This window comes from Arachis stenosperma, chromosome 9 (assembly GCF_014773155.1).
Source record: "Arachis stenosperma cultivar V10309 chromosome 9, arast.V10309.gnm1.PFL2, whole genome shotgun sequence".
Lineage (NCBI taxonomy): Eukaryota > Viridiplantae > Streptophyta > Magnoliopsida > Fabales > Fabaceae > Arachis > Arachis stenosperma.
In genome coordinates, this window is record NC_080385.1 from 152,444,806 (window position 1) to 152,469,247 (window position 24,442).

At 34.6% G+C, this 24,442-nt stretch overlaps 2 protein-coding genes across 2 annotated transcripts; both read left to right on the forward strand.

Annotated features, from left to right (window-relative positions):
* Positions 1 to 931: 931 nt before the first annotated feature.
* On the forward strand, positions 932 to 8,211 carry LOC130947832 (pectin acetylesterase 9). The gene is made up of 13 exons (XM_057876553.1): positions 932 to 1,398; positions 1,509 to 1,591; positions 3,803 to 3,932; positions 5,237 to 5,316; positions 5,789 to 5,875; positions 5,999 to 6,123; positions 6,229 to 6,289; positions 6,763 to 6,819; positions 6,906 to 6,983; positions 7,082 to 7,187; positions 7,338 to 7,486; positions 7,699 to 7,810; positions 7,908 to 8,211. Exons 1-13 carry the CDS (start codon positions 1,254 to 1,256, stop codon positions 7,913 to 7,915), a joined length of 1,221 nt encoding a protein of 406 aa, XP_057732536.1. The 5' UTR covers positions 932 to 1,253; the 3' UTR covers positions 7,916 to 8,211.
* Positions 8,212 to 9,090: 879 nt separating this feature from the next.
* LOC130948505 (tripeptidyl-peptidase 2-like) lies at positions 9,091 to 21,592 on the forward strand. Its single transcript, XM_057877253.1, has 34 exons — positions 9,091 to 9,477; positions 10,498 to 10,576; positions 10,675 to 10,748; positions 11,137 to 11,246; positions 11,343 to 11,423; positions 11,751 to 11,837; positions 11,949 to 12,091; positions 12,633 to 12,783; positions 12,862 to 12,984; positions 13,152 to 13,235; positions 13,333 to 13,520; positions 13,635 to 13,809; positions 13,903 to 14,024; positions 14,121 to 14,200; positions 14,939 to 14,997; positions 15,440 to 15,594; positions 16,034 to 16,212; positions 16,485 to 16,597; positions 16,667 to 16,837; positions 17,043 to 17,171; positions 17,275 to 17,375; positions 17,449 to 17,566; positions 17,700 to 17,779; positions 18,223 to 18,295; positions 18,541 to 18,626; positions 18,710 to 18,761; positions 18,842 to 18,976; positions 19,074 to 19,145; positions 19,749 to 19,841; positions 20,048 to 20,143; positions 20,245 to 20,343; positions 20,603 to 20,695; positions 20,832 to 21,002; positions 21,114 to 21,592. The coding sequence occupies exons 1-34, from the start codon at positions 9,249 to 9,251 to the stop codon at positions 21,270 to 21,272; spliced, it is 3,960 nt and encodes a 1,319-aa protein (XP_057733236.1). The 5' UTR covers positions 9,091 to 9,248; the 3' UTR covers positions 21,273 to 21,592.
* Positions 21,593 to 24,442: the final 2,850 nt, after the last annotated feature.

The window sequence follows — 24,442 nt, forward strand, 5'->3', positions numbered from 1 at the left end:
TAATGATAAATTGATAACTTCCGATAGTATATATGAGGAATTGAAGATGGATCTAAATTTAAAGTTAATTGTCGCCGAGGTGAAAAGATAAATATTTAGTTTTTATATCACATATATATTAGAACAAAGTGATTTTTGATACTGTAAAATTATTTATAAAATAGTCGATTAGTTTAGAATAGGGAGGCGAAATTTTTGGCCAGTTTTAGAATGCAATCGAAGTATGTATCCTTAAATTTAGGTATACAATTAAAGAATTAATACTACATAAGATGAAAATAAAAAATGTACTGGCGATGGCTTGATGGTCTTTAATGTGAAATTGGAAGAGGTATGTCTGTGCCATGTGGAGGTGCATGTATTGAGTGTGCGCCGTTAAGAAAAAAGTTTATTTATGGAAATGTTAAGTCAGTCGCTAACAATTTTCTGAAGATTCTTTCTTACCAAAAGGGCAAAAACAAAACCCCACGGCAACAACTATATTGGTCCAAATTCTGTTTATGCAGTGGGTCCACCATACACACTACCCATTGCCAAAAGCTTCTCTTCCATCTATTCTGTATTTCTAATTTCTTAGCGGACGTTTGGTATATGTCTATCTACCTTGCTGCTAATATTGCATTAAATTATTTAGATCACAATATTATTTTGCTGCCTCTATCATACTATATGTTGTTCTTTATATCTAAATAGGAATATATTCCATCATAACATTATTGGTAATAATTTGAAAAAAAAAAATTCTTCATTTGACCGGTAATCTAAACTATCATTAATCACTAATTTAATTTATCTTAAATAATTAGTAAAATGAAAAATTATTTGCATTATATTAAGACGTGAAATATAATAAGGAATTGGGTAAAGGTGTGTTGAGAATGATATAAATTGAAGTCCACAATTTGCACGCATTATTGGAGTGTTAATAGGACAGCGCGCACCTTAATTTCGATCACGTTCCCCTGCTTTGCTTATCTCCCTCACTCCTTTCTTTTCTGCAAACCCAAACTCTCTCTTTTCATTCCTTTCACCATTCCCTTTCTTTCTCGCTTCACACCTTTTTCCACGTTGCTTTTTAAACTAAGTAGCATCCATTATTACTCCTGTCAATTACGCCACTATATTCACGTTTAACTTTACTTGAGCTCCATCTCAATCTCAATTACGTGCATTTCAGTTTTTCCGCTTCCTTCTAAAATCCACCATCACTGAATAATCCAGATAAACATACATACACAAGCGGCGAGAGAGAGATGAACATCTTCTTCGTCGCTTTGGTGTTGTTGTGTGTAGTGACAGTAGCAGCTCCATGGCGCGTTGTCTCAGAAGATAATGAAGAACAACACAGGCTTCTGGTGAACATGACTTTCGTTAAGAACGCTCGTGCCGGCGGTGCTCGTAAGCTTTTTTCTTTTTCCTTCTAAAATTCTGTAATTTATTTATTTATTTATTTATTTTGTATTGTTGTTGATAAAGAGGTTGAGAGTTGAAAACTTATTTTTCGTTAGTTTGTTTGGACGGGAGTTTACCGGCTTATCACTTGCATAGGGGATTTGGAGCTGGACTCAATAACTGGCTTCTACAGTTCGAGGTGCACCTTTTCAAACTCTCTCTCCCCTTTTCAAACTCTTGCTTTATTTTCTACCATTTTTTATTAAAAAAAAAAAATTATTTGTACACTAAAATCAGCCACCAAAATATTTGTGTATAAATACATGTGTATTTTAATTTATTTTTATAATGTATTTATATTTCAGCATGTATTTTATACTAGTGATTAACTTTGGTGACTAATTTTAATGTACACGTAGCATAATCCATTAAAAAATCTAAAAATCAACACTTTTGTAAAAATTTAGTCAATATTTAACTATTAAAAAATATATAATTTTACATTATTAAAAAGATTAATAATAACCAATTAATAACTATAAATAATTAAATGTGCTGTTCTTATCACTACTGTTTTATTAAACCAAAAACTTTTAGATCTCGCTTTATTACAAGCATAAGAGCTTTTAGATGATATTAGATGAGATTAATTCGTGTGTGTTAGTTTCGATGCTACACTATTCATCGTTAACATATCGCGTTTAGTTTGTAAATTAGAAAAATACTAATTATTATAACCAAATTTAGAATTAAATCGGGTCCAAATAAACTCAACGAATTAATTTATGGAAAAAGATTGCTCAAATACTCTGAGACACGTATTATTCTATTATATAATGATTATAGATTTTTATATAGTAATTATATTTCTAGTCAAGATGAGATTCTACCAATTAATTACATATAAAAATACATTTTAGTATTTTAAATAAGGTAATTAATGAAAATGAAAGTTATGTCTTTTTTAGTCTAACAAAAAATTATTTATTCATAGAAAGTTATTTTACGTGGAAAAGCATTCATTTGAGTAACGCTAGGCTGCTTTGTTTTACGGTTTAATAATTGTGGTAGACCGGTAGAGTTTGAAAAAGGGGTGGCGATTTTTTACTTCTAGTTTCTGGGGAAATCAAACAAGGGCGATGATGGTTGGTTTCGAAATGCTATACAACTAAGGAGTAAGGACCAAAAAAAGCTATACGACAGTGATTTTTCTGTCGTCTATATAGAGTTTTGCGCGCGCACTTCTTTTCTTTCAGTTACCCGCGCCAACAATTCTCATGAATGATGACCTGCTCCTTTTCAATTGGACATAGATTTTTATTATCTTATTTCATGGATTCTTTTACGGATAATAAATTAAATATGTAATTATAAATATTAAATTAAACAAAATAATTTTGAATTATATTATTATCTCTCTATTATTACCGTATATAAATAAACTTTGGATTCAAATATACCGTAGCCGTCATGTGAAAAGAATCCTAATTCCTAAAGTGATTAATTTATATTTATATCATTAATGTTATTTGTTTTAAAAGTATGTACATTCAGATATAATTTGTCACTTTGATAATTTTTTAGATGATAAATATAAAAAGTTGAATATTTTTTTTTACATACCAACATTCGGAATCTCACATGGTGTCACGTTTTTTTATTAATGATTCATTGATTCCTGTCCTCCGAACGCTTCACATGGAACGGTTTGATCTAAACCTAAATAATAATAGTAGAGAGACTAACCAAAGTTATATTCATGAATAGGAACCATCAAACTTTTCTTTAATTTTTTCGGGTTTATCAAGTAGAGAATAACCAAACCGCATGGCAACAAGAGAAAGACTCAATGTTTTGTTAACATGATGTACCCACTCTTACGAACAAAGCATGCATGTATCCAGCTGTACCAACTTTTTTTTTTATCTTTTGGTAGGGAGAATCTTACCTTGTTTACCTACATTTTTTTGTTTACTTCTACATAAACTCAGTTATGTACTCATAAAAAAGTTTCATTTGTGCGAAATTAAATGTAGAAAACATACAGGGCCAATGAAGAGCTACCACCTATGCGTGACAATTTGCAATTGCCGAATTCGGAAGTTATGAAAGCAATGTGATTCAATAGGGTGAAGCTAGTAGAAACTAGAAATCATTAGTAGACCCACAAAATGTCATGCACTTGGAGAATAAAGTTCCATAATAATAGCAAACTTTGAGTGCAAGCTAAAGTAAAATAGATAGATCTGAAAAAAGAAAAAAAATAATGATGATGAAATGAAATGAACTGCTGTTAGGTAATTGGGTTGGTGGATCCTTAATCCCAATTGATGAAAGAAATTTTTTTTTGGCTCTGCATTTATAATTAATCATGATTATGTGTATGTATATGGTGCATGGCGGGGGGCAGGGAGGTGGGTGGTGCAATGATTTGCCATCATGCTTGGAGAGAGCACAGTCTCGCAGGGGCTCAACACGTTACATGACCAAGTTCGAAGTCTTCTCTGGTATTTTAAGCAGCAATGCCTCCCAAAATCCAGGTATATCAACTTATTTATTTATTATGATTATTTTAACTTCTTACAATCAAGCATCATCATTATAACTTCTTATTTATTATGATTATTTTAACCTCTTCTTTGATCAAATCTCTATTTCTTGGCTAATAAGCTTTTCAAGGAACAACTTCTCCACGAATATATATATATTTTGTTACACATAGAGAATAAAAAGAAAAAAAGTTAGGTTAATCAACAATTTTTTTTTAAGTTAATCGTCTGTTATTTTCCACATATATAAATATGAGTTATAAAAGATCATGTGCACCTCAATTGAGTCCTCCACATTCAAGTCTTCTGTATGCATCCATGTGTCTAAGACCTAGTTACCTAAGACTAGATGCTATCATCTTCTCTGCAAGTTTTTATATATGCCCCTGTCTTTAATAATATGCTTACTTTCTAATCATATCTTCAAGAGAGAGAGTGTGTGTAAAACACTAAAACCGTCCATCATAAACATCTTATTATTAGATAAAAAATATCATATTTTTACTGCGTTAAGGCATCCACTTCTAGATGGTCATTTTCATTCTCCCGTCTCTTTATTTCATATTTTTTTCTCTTTTCAGAAAAGAAAAACTTAAAAACTTCAATTAAAAAGTTGGAAATAGATAAAAAAAAGGGGTTAGAACTTAGAAGCATGTGGAAATACATGTAACACTATTCTAATAACCAGACAAGAAGAAGTGCTAATACTTTTGGTGGCACATACAGTACACACAGCTGTATTTTGAATTTTTGATAGTGTTGTATAATAATCTGTGACTCACTGACAAGGTCAACCCAATGCAAAAGTAGTCCAGTTGAGCTCAAACAAAACAACAACAGTGTTCATGTTCCTCCATTCTCTTTCACGTGCTCTTGTTGCTCTACATTACAACACTAGCTGCCACCCATGAATTGTTTGTTTTCTTACTATATTTTTTACTTTGAAGCCATGGCTCTATGAGTATTGGTACGGTTTCTCTTGCAAAAAGATATCCAATTAATAATGTTGGACTCTTCTATGGCCTATGGCCTTCGTGGTCCATGGCTGTGAAATTATGATAATTCACAATGTACTCTTGGCGTTAGTGGTTAATTTGGAAGTAAAAGATGAAGTCACTGTTTTATATACTTTCTTCTCTTCACGATTCTTCAGTCATTAGCTTCACCTCAGTTGTCGGTAGCACTAGAAATGCCATGCTTCTAATCTTAACTATTTAAGTGGATAAAATATAAAATATGATTTTCTTATCTTTTTTGTTAATTAATATTAATTATGTTGGGGATTGGTGTACCAGACTTCTACAATTGGAACCGTGTTAAGCTGAGATATTGTGATGGAGCTTCATTCACTGGAGACGCTATCTTCGATAATGGGGTAATTGTCTCACCACAAATTTACATGAATATGGCTTCTTATAATTTCTTTTAAAAAGATAATCAGTGAGCAAATACTATGAATTACAAAATTTTGACTATATGTATATATAGTCAATTAAATATTTGTCTAGGAAAATTCGTTATTTATAGGCATGGTTTGAAATTTCCTTTAATACTCTGTCTCCTTCGGATCGTATCTCAGCAAACCAGGGAAGAAAATGATCTCTAATGTAGTGTCAATATGATAGTTAATTTGTGGTATGAGAGGGAATGAAAGTGAGTCATTTCTATTTCTGGTTAAAACAGAACAAAATCAGATTTCTTAAATGAGAAAACGAAAAACAAAAATTGCAGTAAAATAAAAAGAGGAAGGTGCTAACAGTAACAATTTTCATGAGTCTTCTTGCTTACGTTATAAGATCAAGTTTGCTCAATAACGTAACTGTTGGCATTTGGTTGGATAAAATCAGACAACAAGGCTTCATTTCAAAGGGCAAAAGATTTGGGAAGCTATCATTCATGATCTGCTACCAAAAGGTCTAGGAAAGGCACGCAAGGTATGCAACACCATCATTGGAGATGGCACATGCTTTTATTTACTTTCAAAATATATTGAAGAAAAATGACTTGCACTTCAAGTAACCAGAATAAACGAAGTATATACTATGTCTCTTGTGTAGGCTTTGCTTTCAGGCTGTTCTGCTGGAGGTTTAGCAACCTTTCACCATTGTGACAACTTTGCCAAATACTTGCCAACAAATGCCAGTGTTAAATGTTTGAGCGATGCCGGTTTTTTTCTTGATGGGTATGATTTGTCTAGCTTTTTAGTCATTCCAACTTGAGCTGTAATTATTTCTTCAAAATTCAAATGGTAATATTTCCATTTCCCTTTCCCCTTCTCCTATTGCAGAAGAGATGTGAGTTTGAACCACACTATGAGATACTTTGTCAAAAGTCTTGTTACGTTGCAGGTAAACTTCAATAAACATGTCATATATTTTTCCTTATGTTCTGGAAAATTTCACAAATCAGTCAGTTAGACAAGAGAACTAAAAACATAGATGGTTCAAGGTTATGCACATTTGATTCAATGCTATCAGATTTTTATCTTCTAAGCTGAAAAGATAGTACTAGTAGCGAAGCATAAAGCATATATCTACCAATTACTATAAATATGATCAACATATTGCATTCTTAAAGCAATCAGCATTAGTTAAATGGTTTCAAAGCAACAACTTGGAAACATATTTCATGCAGTTCAGCAACAACGTGAACCACATTTGATATCAAAGTTTGCACGGTATTTAATGTTGATAATGCTTCTGATATGATTAAATTTTGAAAAAGATATGCTTGTATTGAAGTAATATCACCCAAATTGGGTGGCAATATCAACTCCCTTAAACGCAAAGCTTTATCTGATAGAGTATGTTGTGTGCAACAGGGGGTAGAGAAGAACCTGAATAGAAACTGCACCAGTACGCTGTTCTTTCCAGACTTGGTGTGTTTATTCTTTTCCCATTAACTTGCATCATTAGCTCAGGAAAACTACACAAGAATTTGACATTTTCCAGTGTTTCCATGCAGTGCTTCTTTCCACAATATGTGTTGAGATACATATCAACTCCTTATTTTATCTTGAATTCCGCCTATGATGTATTCCAAGTAAGAATTCCGGACATATTTTGTAGACTATACTTGTACATATCTTAGTTAATGTCATTGGCAGAATGTAGGATGAATAAAACTTCTCATGTCAACAGTTCCATCATACATTGGTGCCACCTTCTGCTGATATGCATGGACACTGGAACAAGTGCAAGTTGGACCCAGCAGCATGCACACCACTCCAAATCGCCATATTGCAAGGTTCCTCTTTCAATTGTCATATTAACCATTCAGTTTTTGAAATCACCCCGGTGTGTTAGTATTTTCACTATTTTGTCAAAGAACTACAAACTTTACTTCATACATGTTCAAAACCGGTTTTGCTGACTATACTAAGTGCACTTTGTTCAGCTTTTAGGCTCGACATGCTTGCAACTTTGAGACCTTTTGCAATCTATTCGGGAAGAGGAGGAATGTTCATAAACTCATGTTTTGCTCACTGCCAAAGTGAATCACAAGATACGTGGTTTGAAGATGATTCCCCAAGAATAAACAACAAGGTATTAATTGCTATGAGACTTTGTTATGCTTTGCATTGTTCAACACGATAATAGGCTAGTGGTAATCAATTGAACCAAGCATGCGTTTAGTATTATAGGACAAACAAGAGTTCGAAGCAAAGGAAATAGGCTGAACAGTAATAGTGATCTTTAAACTCACAACTAGTGAATTTTCTAAGTCAGTAACACACTTAAAATTCTGTATTTTGCAGACGATTGCAGAAGCAGTTGGTGATTGGTATTTTAGCAGAACAAGAAGCAAGGAAATAGACTGTCCATACCCATGTGACACAACTTGTCACAATCTTATACCATATCCTCGTGGTAATGTCTGTTTCTTAAAAATTCTGTACACTAGTTGCTTTGGATATCGCGAAGACTTAAGGTCCATTTATCTAATAAAAAATTTGGAATGTTGCAGGCCAATAGAAGATTAAATTCAAAAGTTTCCAGCTCTTACACCAGCTTTCCTGCCTCTCACAGTAAAGCTATTCTCTAAGAAAGGGTTTAAGGACCATTTTTTCAAGTACAGAAGATACACAAGTACACAGTAGATGCTAGGCAGATAGAAAATTCTTTAATAGGAACAACGAAAGGATGATAAAGAATTCATGATAGCATATCATTTGAATGATTGTTTCTCAATTATTTGCATTTATCAAAATATATTTTTTATTTAATCAAAATTGGTTGGTTACTGAATCTTATCTTTTCTGGGGAATATCTCATTAACGGTATATGACTTAAACCTCCTTTCTCCTTCAATTCTTTATGTTTTTCATGATTTTTTGAATGTTATCTTTTGCTAGAGACAATCTTATCTTATTCCATTAAAGCTAAATGTATGTATTTTTTTTAAAACTTAAAACTGGGATTTGAGTTGATTCATTATACATAACATTAGCCTCTATTCCTCTAATACGTAAAGCTATAACAACTGTACCGGTTCTTAATTCCAACTTGAATGCATAAAGTTATAAAAACTCAAACGTGATTGTAAAATGAAATTCATTAGTGTCACAAATTCAGCACCAAGTTTGAAATTTCCTGAATCGGACATTTTAACTTTGCTCTGCATCCCAAAATTTATGTATACACCAAAACTCAACAATTGGAACACGATGAAAAACCAGTATGACAAGCTACCTCAGCTACTCATACATAATTTATATACTATCTTACAAGGATTTCACTCGTAGTTTTCAACTTAAGCAGCAAGTGTCGCAGATCTGAGCTCCATTTAAGGGTCTGTTGTTGATCAATGGGTTGCTGCATGCACAAGGCAGGGTTTGAACTCCCGACACTTGCTTAAGCGGACGAGTGAGCTAACCACTCGACCAACCCAAGTTGGTTACAAACAACGGTCATTTATTTCTCATATTTCTCATATAAATGATCATATTTGTAATAAGATTAAAAAGATGAAAGCACAGACCACTCAAACCCCATCCATCTATCCAAACAGCACTACTCCTTAATAAAGGCTTAAACCCTCCGCCCCAAAGCCAAAAGTCTCCACCACTCTCCTCACATACAAAATTACCAAAACACCATCCACGTTATGCATATCCAACACGCAATCTCATGCAGATTCCCGAAATTGCCCTCTAAGTCACCTTTGCACGCACCAACACTATTCCCTTTCCCTCCTTCTCCGTTAATCTCTCTCTTTACTCTTCATAATCATCATCCCACAAGTCACACTCACATTTCCTCAATCATCAATAGTAGAAGAACCCATTACTGGGTTGTTCACAAGGCAATGCCTTGTTCTTCTTCCTTAACCTCCTGCTGTGCCAGTGGTGACAGCAGCAGCAACACCAACACCGAAAACCACGATAACAACACCAACGGTGCTACTCCTCGAAACTTGAAGCTGACCCAATCGACGTTCTTGTCTTCACTGATGCCAAAGACAGAGATTGGCGTCGACCGTTTCCTCCATGCTTACCCGAGCTACGATGGCCGTGGTGCACTCATCGCTATCTTCGGTACTACTTCCCCCTTCACCTAAAGCTCTCAACTTTACCTTGTACTTTGTTGTTTTTGGACTTGGGTTGGTGCTGGTTTTGCAATTTGAGTAGTGGATAAGTGGGATCACTGAGGATATAGGTTTTACTGTGGCCCAGAATTTTGATGTTGAAAAGCTTTGCATAATACTTGAAAAGTTAGTATAGTTGAGCTGCATAAAATTGAAAACTTGAAAGTCGTTTCGGGGGATGGATTAATCGATTGGAATTTGAATGTTAAATCATACACATCTTGTTTTGCTTGTTGTTGAATATTTGATCAAAGTTGTTCAGTTGGTTCCTCTGCAATGGCTTGTTAAGATGGTTGTGGTCTGTGGAGACTGGAAACTGGAAATTAAATTATGCGATAGAAAAAAATTGCACAATTATTATCATGCGGATGAACCTGTAAACTGTCTCGGATGTAAAAAATACACGAGAATGAATGAATCAATAGGGGAATGAAAGTAATGTTTAATTTAGTTACATTGAGTGAGGCTATATTTCTCCTTTCTGAAATGTTAATTCAATTCATTGCCAAATTATTTTGGTCAAGTAATCGACATGGTATCAGGGTTATATAAGAATAAAGTTCTGAAATTTTAGATAGTATGTTGACTTTAGGTCAGTTTTTCTTCTTGTAGGGTTGCTTAATATAATGGATTATCTAGTTCTTTAGAGTTTTTAGTTTCTTGAACAATATGAGTGATTACTGGTCAGTTTCTTATTTCTTGACAACATCTCATTGGTTGGGATATTTACAGCATTAGATATGCAAGCATATCTAAGTTTTTCTCATTCCTAGCCCTGTTTTTCCTTCTTGTGTGGTTGCAAATTGCAATTGTTAAATCGTTACCACATTTAGTTCTATCATGGGTTAAAGTCCACCTTATTTGTATCCTGAATTCCTGATAGGTATTATACAATTATTCCTCTACTGAGATTGGTATTGCCATTACTGGTTCTGTGATTAGTGTCATTACTCACTTCATTTTGTTTCAGATTCTGGTGTAGACCCAGCTGCTGCTGGATTACAGGTTACCTCTGATGGGAAACCAAAAATCCTTGATGTTCTTGATTGGTAATAGGAACTGCTTGATGTTTGATATTTATATCATATAATACATATAATGTTTACAGATTTAATGATAAATATGTCATAACCTTTTCTGTCTTCAGCACTGGGAGTGGAGATGTTGATACCTCAAAGGTGGTGAAGGCTGATGCTGATGGTTGTATTTCTGGAGCATCAGGTTTGTTCTAGGGATTAAAATGGTATCCAGACATTCTTTAATATTGTAGTAGTTGCAATGAGCAAATAACTTTGGGATATTGGATCAACACAACTTCAGACTGTTCATGCACAGATCAATCTAAAATTCCTCGTGAAAGGCACATCCAATTATAATTCTGGGTTTTTCACACTTATTTCTAATGCAAAAAAATAAAATAAAAAGAGAAAAGAAACGAAAAGAAAAACGGATGGCTAAAATAAACTTAAAGTAGCTGCACCAAGTGAATTCTCTCTCTCTCTCTCTCTCTCTCTCTCTCTCTCTCTCTCTCTTGTCCTAGTTGAAGAATGTATACCATTAAACTTGAAGCTTTTGTCTTTGCTGGTATGTTCATGCAAAATTTATATAGGGACATCTTTGGTTATCAATGATTCGTGGAAAAATCCTTCTGGTCAATGGCATGTGGGTTATAAATTTGTTTATGAGCTCTTTACAGAAAAGTTGACTTCTCGTTTGAAGGTAGAATATTAATCTACTCAATAATTACTCTTTGAGCTTCATAACTACAACTAATAGATCTATAATCCCCATTTCTCCTAAAATGTTCATTGGCAGAAGGAAAGAAGGAAAAAGTGGGACAAGAAAAACCAGGAGGAAATTGCTAACGCTGTAAAACAACTTGATGATTTTGATCAGGTTTAATCGGAAATTTGCTTCATTCTTATATATGCTAACATCATTTCAGATTTGATAATAATATTTTTGCTTAGTAGGTGTTAGGCATCACATATTACAAAGGCAACCTGCTGCAAGTGTTCTGTTAGTAAATTAAAACACTTATTTTCTTAGTATTCTGTTTTGTACACATGGCTGCCTCTTTTTTTTTGGGATGAAGTTGCAAGAGTTTCTTCTAATTTTGTGCACAGCTAATTATCTCTAAACCTTCTGTAGATATCATTTGTGTCTCTGCATTCTATTATATCTTCTAATTCAAATCACTAAAAATATGACATGTTATTTTAGCAACATGTCAAGATAGAAGATGCTGAACTTACAAAGGCTCGTGAAGATCTCCAAAATAGGCTTGATCTTCTGAGAAAGCAATCTGAGGTGGGTGCCAAACATGTTACTTTGTGTTCTTCTTGTTTAATTGCCCACTATTTTCTTAGCATATACTCAATTGATTTTCATACAAAAAGGCAAAAATGTTCTGTGTTTCAGAGCTATGATGATAAAGGGCCTGTCATAGATGTTGTTGTCTGGCATGATGGAGAGGTTTGGAGAGTTGCTCTTGACACACAAAATATTGAGGATGATCCAGAATGTGGGAAGCTTGCTAACTTTGTACCCTTAACTAATTACAGGTACATTTGGTTGCTAGTGTTTTTGTTCATCTTAACTTTTTGCCTAGTTGATTGCTTGCTTGCAAAAACATCTCATGCAATTGGCTGATGCTCATCTGTTTACAATGATTTTCTACTTAAAAATTCTCTGTGCTATTTCACTTCTCAAATTGATTAACCTTATGCTTTGTTAATCATGATATCCCGTTGAGTTATTTCATTTATGAATTTTGGTTCTTGTGTTAGTCATACTTCAAAAGAATGTCCCATCCCTCTCATTATCTCTTCTGCTTTCTATCACAAGTTATGCCATAAAAAATAATACAAATGAAGGAAACTATTATTTTATACAAAAGCAGCAGCCCACTAATTACGCAAGAAGATCAGGGGTAACCCAGCTTTATTGTAGATGAGATGTTTTTGAATTAAATAGTCAATTGGGACTAGAAATTAATGTGGTTTGGCTGTTGAACCAATTACCATTTTAGCTCTTATCAGTAAGGTGGGTATTAAAATTTCAAATGTTCCGAATGCCAACAAGTTATTATGTCCTATTTTTCAGGATTGACAGGAAGTATGGTGTCTTCAGCAAATTAGATGCGTGTACATTTGTTGTGAATGTCTATAATGATGGAAAAGTTGTAAGTATTGTAACAGACAGCTCCCCTCATGGTACCCATGTTGCTGGTATAGCTGCTGCATTCCACCCAGAGGTACAGATGTCATTTTATCCATATAGTGCAATTCATATGCTAAATATCGTAAATTATGATATATAGTATATTGGTTAGGAACCCTTGTTGAATGGAGTTGCACCTGGAGCTCAACTAATATCTTGTAAAATCGGGGACTCTCGCTTGGGTTCTATGGAAACTGGAACTGGTTTGACTCGGGCATTAATAGCTGCTGTGGAGGTTTGTCAAACGCTTTTCCCTCATTATCTGATTATACTGGATATTTGAACAATTGAAACAGATTTGTCCTTGTTATTTGTGTTTGACAACTAATATTGTGGTTGTATTTTCTATTGCTTGATATAAATAACACATTAAAGCAAGGCCACTGTCAATTTATTTTGCAGCATAAATGTGATCTTATCAACATGAGTTATGGTGAGCCAACGTTGCTGCCAGACTATGGACGCTTTGTCGACCTTGTGAATGAAGTATCTTCTGAGACTTTGATTTTAAATTGCCTGTTGTATCTTTCTGCTGATATTTCTATTCTCTAAGCTGTGGATATTCTGAATCATTTACATCTAGGCTGTAAACAAGCACCGTCTGATATTTGTTAGCAGTGCTGGTAATAGTGGGCCAGCATTGAACACAGTCGGTGCTCCTGGTGGTACATCTTCAAGTATCATTGGTGTTGGTGCTTATGTTTCTCCTGCTATGGCTGCTGGTGCTCATTCTGTTGTTGAATCTCCATCTGAGGGAATTGAATACACTTGGTATATTTATTCCGGAAATTTTCTAATTGAATGAATTCCTATACCGTTTTCTTTTTAATTAACTTAGTTCTTTTGGCTTTGTATCATTGGATGATTGATGGAAATAATTTTCAGGTCTAGTCGAGGACCAACAACTGATGGAGACCTTGGTGTCTGTATAAGTGCTCCTGGTGCTGCTGTTGCTCCAGTTCCTATGTGGACACTTCAACGGCGCATGCTCATGAATGGGACATCAATGGCATCACCATCAGCCTGTGGGGGAATTGCATTGCTCATTAGTGCAATGAAGGTTCAAGCATTGGAAATATTATTTAAATTGTATAATTGATTTTTATACTTTGCTCATTTATCTATAATTCTGATTTGTATGATCTGCATGTAGGCTGAGGGAATTAATGTGAGTCCATATAGTGTGAGGAAGGCCCTGGAGAATACATCTGTTCCTATAGGCAATTCACCTGAGGATAAATTATCCACTGGGCAAGGGCTTATGCAAGTTGACAAGTTCGATATGTTTCCTTGTCTTCTATTTTATGGAAATTTTAGTATATAGTATTTTATAAGATTTGGCATTGATCTAAATCAAATACTGAATGACAGGTGTTACGAATATATTAAGCAATGTCACAATATTCCATGTGTTTGGTATCAAGTAAACATCAAGCAATCTGGAAAAACAAGTGAGTTAACATTCTTTTTGTAAATATATTCAGAGAAGGCAATAGATGTGCTGATTGCCTGGCGTGTAAAAGTTTAGAATTAGATACAGGTTCCACTTATGGGATAGTCCTCCAAAAGAGGTAGTAGCTTTTTTGTCTGATGATAAACTAGGGGTAGCCTTGCCCCGCTTAGTTTGTAACTAGGTCTCTCTTTTTCTGGGTTTCTTTTACCCCGTTTCTAAACCCAAAAAAAAAAAAATCTCTCCTGAGCATATCACCTTTCTTCCCTATATGAGAAACAAGAGAAAGGAACTCAATATCTTTTAACTTCCCTTATGCATTTATTTGTGCTTGTTCAAATGGTGCTGCATGTTTTGTACTTATAAATAACTAACTCATTCGGGGAGAAGTGTTTCTGATATTCTGTTATTTATTAAAAATTAGAATGGTCATGATAAGACACAAGTAAAAACTGGAAGTTAGAGAAAAGAATATTGGCTTTACAACAACATTTTTAGTGTGGTGAAAGACAAGGAATATCACCATTCTCCTATGTGAATAGAATTGCAGCATTTGCAGGAAAACTGTTGATTAGTGAAAAATAAATTCAGTTATTAATGAATTCTAACCTATGACTAGAATCATATTCAAATGCTGCTGCACCTATAGACTATAGTGAATTTCTAACTAAAAGCATGTGTCGAAGCTCAAAAATTATATTCCTTCATATGATTGCTGATTGCTGATTGCTGATTGCAGATCCTTCTTCACGGGGCATCTACCTGAGGGAGGCTAGTGCTTTCCAACAATCTACTGAGGTGAGAGCATAATCAGCTTGTTGTCCATTGATGATCAAAGCATATCTTTAGGTCAGATATTTGAAAACTGTGATGTGAAAATGGATTAAAGATTGGAATGTGGGAAAACTAATAAATGATGAGTGATGACTGTGCATTTTCTAATTCTAATAAACTCTTGGATGAAATAACAAAAAATTGTTGAATTCATGAACAATATTAGTGTACCTTCTGAGGTGATAAAAGGACAAGAGTAGTGTTTGCTTAGATTTAGTTTGTTAACAGAAATTGTTGATGAGGCATGTAATGGAACTTGATAACAGTCTCACAATTGTTCTTTTGCTGGTGTAATTGCTGATAAGTGCAATGTTGTTTGCCAAATCTATTCACAGTTTGTTCTAAGGTAATTGTAAATTTTAGTTTGTGCTCAAATGGCAATTTACTTTATGACTTGTATTTACAGTGGACAGTGGAAGTTGATCCAAAATTTCATGAGGATGCCAACAAAATTGAAGAATTGGCTGTGTTTGAGGAGCACATTGAATTACATTCTACAGATAGCTCAGTTGTGAAAGCCCCTGATTATCTACTGCTCACTCATAATGGTCGTACCTTCAAGTTAGTCAGTGTTCCTTCATCGTTATGTTTTCAGTTTTAGGGTACATGGCCATTTATTTAAAATGCAAGTGTTGCTCATGAGATCATCTTTTCTGGGGAATATTTTTTTTTCTTTGTTTTCCTGATATCATAGTGTTGTTCTTGAACTATTATTAGGTCACATGAACATTTGATTTAGGGGTTCAGAAAATGACATAATTATTTGGTGAAAAGAACTGGGTTCTCTATGCTACTTTGAAGTGCATATATATCATCCATAAAATTGTCTTATTAATATCTCCAACTTCCGCATCCATCACCCTTAAACTATTCTGCTTAAATGCAGTTATTCCATCAACTCTTTATGCTTCTTAATTTTTATTTTTCAACTAAGTTTCTGTCTGATGACACTTTTCAGTTTTGCTTTATTAGTAACTTACAAGTTATCTTCTACTTTCAGCGTAATTGTTGATCCTACTAATTTAGCTGATGGTCTGCATTATTATGAGGTCTACGGTATTGACTGCAAAGCACCATGGCGCGGTCCTCTTTTCAGAATTCCAGTTACTATAACCAAGCCTGTGGCTGTTACTAATAGACCTCCACAAGTTTCATTTTCAAAGATGTTATTCCAGTCAGGTGTGCTTTAGTCAATTAAGTTTCTTTCTATGCTTCTTTCTGCTGGTGACTTAATGGTTTTCAAATTTTGAGATTATGTATAATGCATTGAGATCATGTTGTGTAGGCTATTTCCCAGTTGTCTTTTATTTTCTCTAATAAAGAAAGTGTTATTGGACACCTTACTTTGTCTTGAAATTGTTTTATCATATGGCATTTGTCATTCTGGTCGAGTTTCTGTTCTCTAGTTGTCTTAAAAGCAATAATTGTGTTAAAATTTTTTGCTTCGTTAGGCCATGTAGAAAGGAAATATATAGAAGTGCCACATGGTGCATCGTGGGTTGAGGGAACCATGAACACATCAAGTTTTGATACAACGAGAAGATTTTTCGTGGATGCTGTTCAGGTACAACTTGCAGCTCGAAACTGTAAAGATTTGTCTGGACCATTTCTTTGACATGCTTGCTGTGTCCAGATATGTCCATTGCATAGACCGCTGACATGGAGGAGTGTGATGACTTTTTCTTCCCCTGCTGCCAAAAGCTTCGCTTTCAAGGTTGTAGGTGGTCAAACATTGGAACTAGTCATAGCTCAGTTTTGGTCAAGTGGCATAGGGAGTCAAGAGACTACAAGTGTGGATCTGAAGGTGATACAATTCATATTTGTATGAAGAATTTATTTTCTGTGTCCAAAGTTTTGGATAAATCTTCCTTTCTCTTCCCATCTCCCCCCTCCCTCTTTTCTCTTTCTTCAAATTAAGCTGGATCTCTCAGTTTTTTGAATTGGCCAAGCCACTAAGCCTCATTATGTAGTCAAAAGATACAATCTTGCTAATTTTAATAAAATTCTAGGTTATGTTTCATGGTGTAAAAGTCAACCAAGAGGAAATTGTACTTGATGGGAGTGAAGCACCAGTTAGAATTAATGCTGAAGCATTACTGGCATCTGAGAGACTTGCACCTTTAGCAATACTAAACAAGGTTTCGTTGTAAAGTTTGTTTCCTTCTTGTTCTGTACCATTGTGCTTGTGATGTTGGACAGTAAAGAGGTTAACTTTTCTCCTAATTTATGTTGAACTTACAGATAAGGATCCCTTATAGACCAACAGATGCTAAGATTAGTGCACTTACGACTGATCGTGACAAACTTCCCTCTGGAAAGCAGATACTTGCACTGACACTAACGTGAGTACTCCATTACGTGTTTCATTATATTTGAATGTTTAGATTGTCTTTTCTTATTATTCTGATGTTTCAGATACAAGATCAAATTGGAAGATGGAGCTGAAGTAACACCTCAAATTCCAGTCCTGAATGACAGGATATATGACACTAAATTTGAGTCTCAATTTTATATGATTTCTGATTCAAATAAGGTATTATAATTTCATCCTAGAGATGAGAGTAACTGAGTAAGGGGTATTGATTGTTTTTCATTCAGAAACCATTTGTCATGTGCAAAATAAGCTTATTGCAATTAATTTTCATTTTTGCAAATTCTGATCATAGCGTGTATATTCAAGTGGAGATGCCTACCCGAACTCCAAAAAACTTCCCAAGGGAGAATACAATTTAAGGCTATATGTGAGGTACGATTCTTTCTGCTCATGTATATTTGATGATCACCCATCCTTGTTTTCTCTATGTTGTTCTTGTTGATAATCTTTGAAGTAGACGTCTAATTTCACCCTAAGACTGGCTAAAGATAAAAGATTGCCAAATATTTTTATGAAGGGTCTATCTAGTGTAGGACTCAGCACCCTGTCTTGCGCCTAAGACTGGGCATTTGAAGAGTTGAAATTTACAAAACTATACATCTATCTTTGCATGTTTGAAATCAATTTTGCGAATTTTCATAAATAAACTAACTTATGTTGTTTTTGGACTTAAAACCTTGATTTAGTTAGTAATTCCTGCAATAAGAAAACTGGAATTCTTTTTGTAAGTTGAATGTTTCTAGGCTTTTCATAAGACGGACACATGAAGGTGCATCAAACATGATCCTATACTCATGATTTATTTTTTTCCCCAGGCATGAGAACTTGCAGATTTTAGAGAAGATGAAGCAATTGGTGTTATTCATCGAGCGAAATTTGGAAGATAAGGTAGTTCACTAGTTTGTCATATTCTTAGAGACAATCTTTTGTTATACCAACATTGATATCTTTAGTGTTTACTACAATTGCATTTGTCATTACATGACGGTAAGTTTTTTTAATGGATTTCAAGTGTTTCTCTGGCTAATGGGCTACTCAATGCACAAAGGTTTTTTACTGTGCAACTTCCCAAAATATGTGGTTGACAATATGATTTTACAAATAGAAATCCTGAAGTTATATATATTTTCCAGGATGTTATTCGACTACCCTTTTTCTCCCAACCTGATGGTCCACTTATAGGAAATGGTTCCTTTAAGTCTTCAACATTAGTTCCAGGGTATGTTATTGGATTATAGTCCCTACCTGCTTCTGATTTTAGCGCCATCTTGTGTTGTGGTGATGACATTTGCTTATTGTCAGTATGAAAGAAGGATTTTATCTGGGTCCACCACCATTGGACAAAATCCCCAAGGTATCTTGTATTCTTGTTGACTTCTTAGGTAATTCGTTGGATTATTGACAGTAGTAACAACATTTGAAGTATTTCAACAGAATGCTCCTCAAGGATCTGTATTAGTGGGAGCAATATCATATGGGAAACTATCGTTTGCTGGTCTCGGGGAGCAGAAGAATCCGGAGAAGCTTCCTGTATCACATCGGGTTTCTTATATAGTTCCTCCAAATAAGGTTTGAACTAGCTCCGAACTCTGCTGAAGTGGTATCTACTATCTTATTTGGTGTGAATTAATATCTACTTGCGTTTTCCTATATCTTTTGTTGAAAGATTGAAGAGGAAAAGGGGAAAAATTCTTCCCTAGCTTCCAAGAAGACAGTTTCTGAACGTTTAGAAGAAGAGGTATGTGAATCATAGTTCAGCAGAAGTGCTTCCTTATTTTTAATCCTATCATGTATTTCACACATATTTTGGGCATTACTAGACATGCTACTTTTGCATTTGTCTTTACTTAAGCATGTTTAGGTGTACCAATTAACAAAATAAAAATAGAAATTTTGTTGATAGTTTAGACTTAGATTATTTTGATTGTTTTCTTGTTCAATTGCTTTTGTGTTTTTGTTCATTTTTATGTGCTCTGTAGGACCCATGATGACCTTTTTGTACTTTCCTATTCTCTCTTAAGAATACTTTTATTTTATCATAACTTCTTAGTAATTTATTAATAGAGCGATAGATTTGGTTGAAATGGATAGATGGTATTTACCCCTGTTTATGTCCATCACAATTCAAAAATATGCCTACTTCCTGTATGTAGCAAGCTATTGTAACAACACCATGTGAACACTTTGGAGTTCAGAGGGTTTACCTTTTTCATCTGTGTGTCTGAAATCTCTTTATTAAACATTCCCTTAGTTCTTATTTTTCACGATATAGATATAATAGATTCCATATTGTATTTCTTCGGTCCTACTGTACTTTATGTTTGCTTGACTTGTCCACCAGGTAAGAGATGCAAAAATGAAAGTTCTTGGAGGCCTAAAACAAGAAAATGATGAAGAGCTTTTGGAATGGAAGAAGTTGTCTGACTCTCTCAAAGTGAGCATTGAATTTTATTTGAACTTTCACTTTTTGGTAGTTGCTGGCTTCATTGATTTCTTTTATAAGTTTAAAGTTATTTGATCATCTTTTGCAAGGTTACTGATGTATTTTGTTTTATGTAATAAGAAATTATATACACTTGTTTGTTCTCTGCATTCTAGATTAAAATGGAATGATACAAAATTTATCATGTTTTCTTGCAGTCTGAATACCCAAAGTACACTCCATTGCTTGCAAAGATTTTGGAAGGTTTAGTTTCGAGGAGTAATATCAAAGATAAACTACATCATCATGAAGAGGTGAAAATTGGCAGAACTAAAGTTTTGTTGTTAGTTATTCAGTTTGATAGTAAATGAATATAAAGGGCTGATCGTATGACAAACGTGAATATGCTTTGCAGGTAATTGATGCAGCGAATGCAGTGATTGACAGTATTGAGACAGAGGAGTTGGCAAAATTTTTGGCCCTAAAACATGACCAAGATGACGACGAAGCAGAGGTGCTCATCCTTGTTCCCAGTACTTTTAGTTACTCTGTCATCTCTCCCTACGTATATGAAAAAGGAATCTGGCATAATTAATAATAATGATATGGTAGAGTAAACATCTTTATACTGATAGCATATATGCCAATGTTAAACCATCAAATTTATTATGAATGATCATTCCATGTGGAAAGATGTTATCATATTACAACTTACATGGTATTTTCATTTCACAACTTGTTGAATGAAAATCATACTTTTAATCTCTTTGTAGAAAAAGAAGAAAGAGATGGAATTAACCCGTGATCAATTAGCAGAGGCACTTTACCAAAAGGGCCTTTCATTGGCAGAACTTGAGTCTTTGAAGGTTAGAGCTTTTTATCTTCTTTAAAGCAATGATTTACATTTTCAGGCAATTTTGATGTCCACACTGCATAAGAAAGCGAAATACCATGCAGTATTGTCTATCAAATACTGACTTGACTTGGTGCATATTGTCAAAGGAGGTGGATAAAACTGACGAGCAGTCTAAGGATGACAGCACTACCCGTCCGAACTTGTTTGAAGAGAATTTTAATGAACTGAAGAAATGGGTTGATCTGAAGAGCAAAAAATATGGAATCCTCTTGGTGACAAATGAGAAGCGTAAGCAGAGGCTTGGGACAGCATTGAAGGTATTTGCGTTTTCCTAAAGGATTCTACTCTTTTCTTTGCATTGATGATTAGTACTTTAGGTTCTGTTTCGGATTCTGATCTTATCTGGTGCTGTCATCTGCTTGATTCAGGTGTTGACGGACATAATTCAAGACGACGCTGAGCCTGCTAAGAAGAAATTCTATGAACTAAAGCTGTCTTTGATTGAGGAGATGGGATGGTCTCATGTGGCTACGTATGAGAGACAATGGATGCTCGTGCGTTTTCCACCAAGCTTGCCTCTTTTCTAGGATCATTCTGTGCAACAATGAGCTATGCATTTTTGCTCCATAATCTTCAAATGTGATAACAATTCATGCAACATTGAACTCAGCATTTTACTCCTCAAGCTTGCAGTGGACTTGGATATGATATTACAGAGTCTGGATCATGAATATCATTTTAAACATACTGGCATGGCCACTGTTTTAAGTGTGTGAGAACCTTGCCATTCGAAAACAACACGAATATCATTCATACCAATTGTATAATTACACACTACGTAGTTGATTCTTCCCATAGAGTTGTTTGGAATTCATAATCTAATGCCTCTATGGCCATTTTAAGAATAGTTGAATGGAATTTTCTGTCTTTGATTCTAAATTCTTTGCCTGAATGATGATCAGCAATAAAAGTAGAACCATGTGAATTGCATTAATAATGGTCATTGGTCGATAGAATTTTAGAAACACACTTTGTACTTGTTGATTGAAAAATATTTTTGATGAAAGTAAGTTGATTTGGAATAAGTCAGACACAATTTCTCGAGAAGATACACGCATAAGCATGGGGTTGAAAGTGATTGACGCAGATTGGCTTTCGATTGACTCATTAATTGGATAGGTCTAATCGAATAAGATATTCGAAGTAAGTAATCGAGTAAGACATTCGATTAGTAAGTCGAGTAGTTATGGTAGTGGAACAGTTAGAGGTTTCTATCACGAGGGATTGTATTCAAAGATGTAATTTCGTAATTAATTGTAATTAATCGTTAGTTATGAAAGATAGATTATAAATACTAGGAAGCATTAGGGAATAAGAGTTGAAACTTTTACTCAAAAAAACACTCAAGTACACTCACATCCCAATGAATTTCTGAATCTGCAATCGAATAACTTTTTTGTAGGTTCCTTCCATCTTTTCATTCTTTTAATTTACTTTTCTGTAAATTTAACATTTCAAGCAATTTTACTTTCCAAGTGTTCTTTATTTTCATTGTTCAATTTATCCTTCTGCATTTAAATCTTTTATGTTGAAGGTCCTTTGATCTAATTGAAAGCATTTGATTGCTTTCTTTTTAATTTCAATGCAAATGATTTTTTATTCTCTATTTCTTATTTAATTTACAAAGTTTAATTAATTTTTTATTCCTAAAACTTATCTAATGGAAGACACTTTGATGCACTTTTAGAAGAACTGGTATCTACAAAGAGGAGTAGGTTTCGCTCCCAGACCATTAGAATCGAACCACCATCGATTTGTTAAAAATCGACAAAACAAATTGGCACGCCCAGTGGGATAGTTTTTAAATCGAAGTGTGTCAAATAACTTTTCCAATATTACTTAGTGTATGCGATTACGGAGTGAGAAAATCATTCACATGGCTGATGAGATATCGATTGTGAATGGTGGTTCATCCACTAATGATAGCATACCAGTATCTGTGCAATAGGCCGATGTGTCTTCACGTTCAGAGGCTACAATTGGAATTGAAAATATAGCAGTTACGACTGTTCAGACTGGAAATATGGGACGTAATACTCGTCCACGTGGCCCTGTGCCACCATATCAGCCTCCATTAACCACTAGTTGGCCTCCCTATGGTCTTTCTCCTGGTTATATCCCACCGGTGGGTGGTTTTATTCCACCGATCCGTTTTGGGAATGTAAATGGAGTAAATAATATTCAAAACCCACAACAACATTTCGAGTACTCTCGTTATTATAATGTGGGCTCCACTTCGAATGCTGCTAATTCAATGGCAGTATATCGACAACAAGTGGAGGAGAATCATCATGACTTAGTCAATTTATTGACCCAACAAATGACCACGATCTTGAATCCTATGATGGCTGATCATGAATTAAAATTCGAGTGTCTTGCTAGACAAGTCGAGAGGATTGCTCGAATTGTTGATTATGATGAGGGCGAAGGGCATAATGCCAGGGAAAATAACGAAGGGGCAGGGAATGTCTTCCAAAATGAAAATAATGTTTTTAATCAAGAAAATCCTTATATAATTCCCTGAGGTCAAAATGCCGATGACGTGTTAGCCAGATTACCTGCCAATCATGGCAGAGAACGTTATCAAGTCACTAGGGTTGTGGAGGAAGTACTCAATAGAGTATGTCTGAATGTTGGTTTTATGAATCAACCACACTTTGTGTCTACTTTTTCCCAAGTGGTTTAAATGGCCGAAGTGCCAAGAGGGGTACAAATTCCAAAAATAGTCACAAAGTTTGCTGGAGAAGTCGGTGAATCAACTACTGAATATGTTGCTCGTTATTTGGTAGAGATTGGGAACTTAGCGAATGATGAAAATTTGAAAATGAAATTTTTTCCTTCAACATTAACGAAGAATGCATTCACTTGGTTTTCAAATCTTAGACCAAATTTGATTACAACATGGAATCAGTTAGAAACTGCTTTTCACGCTCAATTTTATCGAGGGAAAATGAATGTGGCAGTTACAGATCTAGTGGTCCTAAAACGTGAAGATGGTGAGACCATTGATGATTATCTGATACTTTTTAAGAACGCTAAAAGTAGGTGTTACGTGTCATTACCCGAAAATGAGATAGTGAAAATAGCAACTATGGGGTTAGGATTCTATGTGCGAAGAAAACTGCTCAATGTGCATATTCCTTATTTGGCCCATTTGACTGAAAAGGTTCGACAGACCGAACTTATAAAAAAAAGAAAGAAAAATATAGAAATGAGCAAAGGTCAAAGAGTAAATCTTTTACTCGAAAAGAAAAGGTTGCTTATGTAACCATGGAGTCCTCAGAGGAGGAATTCGACTTCGAAACAGAAGTCAATTTGGCTGAACTTAAGAAAGGTCCTCCATATGTTTGTTCTTTATTGAAGAAACTACCAAGTAATGAAAAGTCGAATGATTCAAAACTAAAAAGTGGAAAGAAGTATAGTTTTGATATTTTGAAATCTGATCATATTTTCGATGTGTTGCTTAAAGATAAACAATTAATTCTGCCTGAGGGTAGAACTTTACTTTCCATGAAAGATTTAAAAGGAAAGTCTTATTGTAAATTTCACCAAGCAACAAGTCATTCGAGTAACAGTTGTGTCCGTTTCAGGGACTTGATTCAAGAAGCAATAATGGAAGGGTGGTTGAAATTCGACAATGGCAAGAAAGAGATGAAGGTTGATGTGGATCCCTTCGAGGTTGATGCTAGTTATGTCA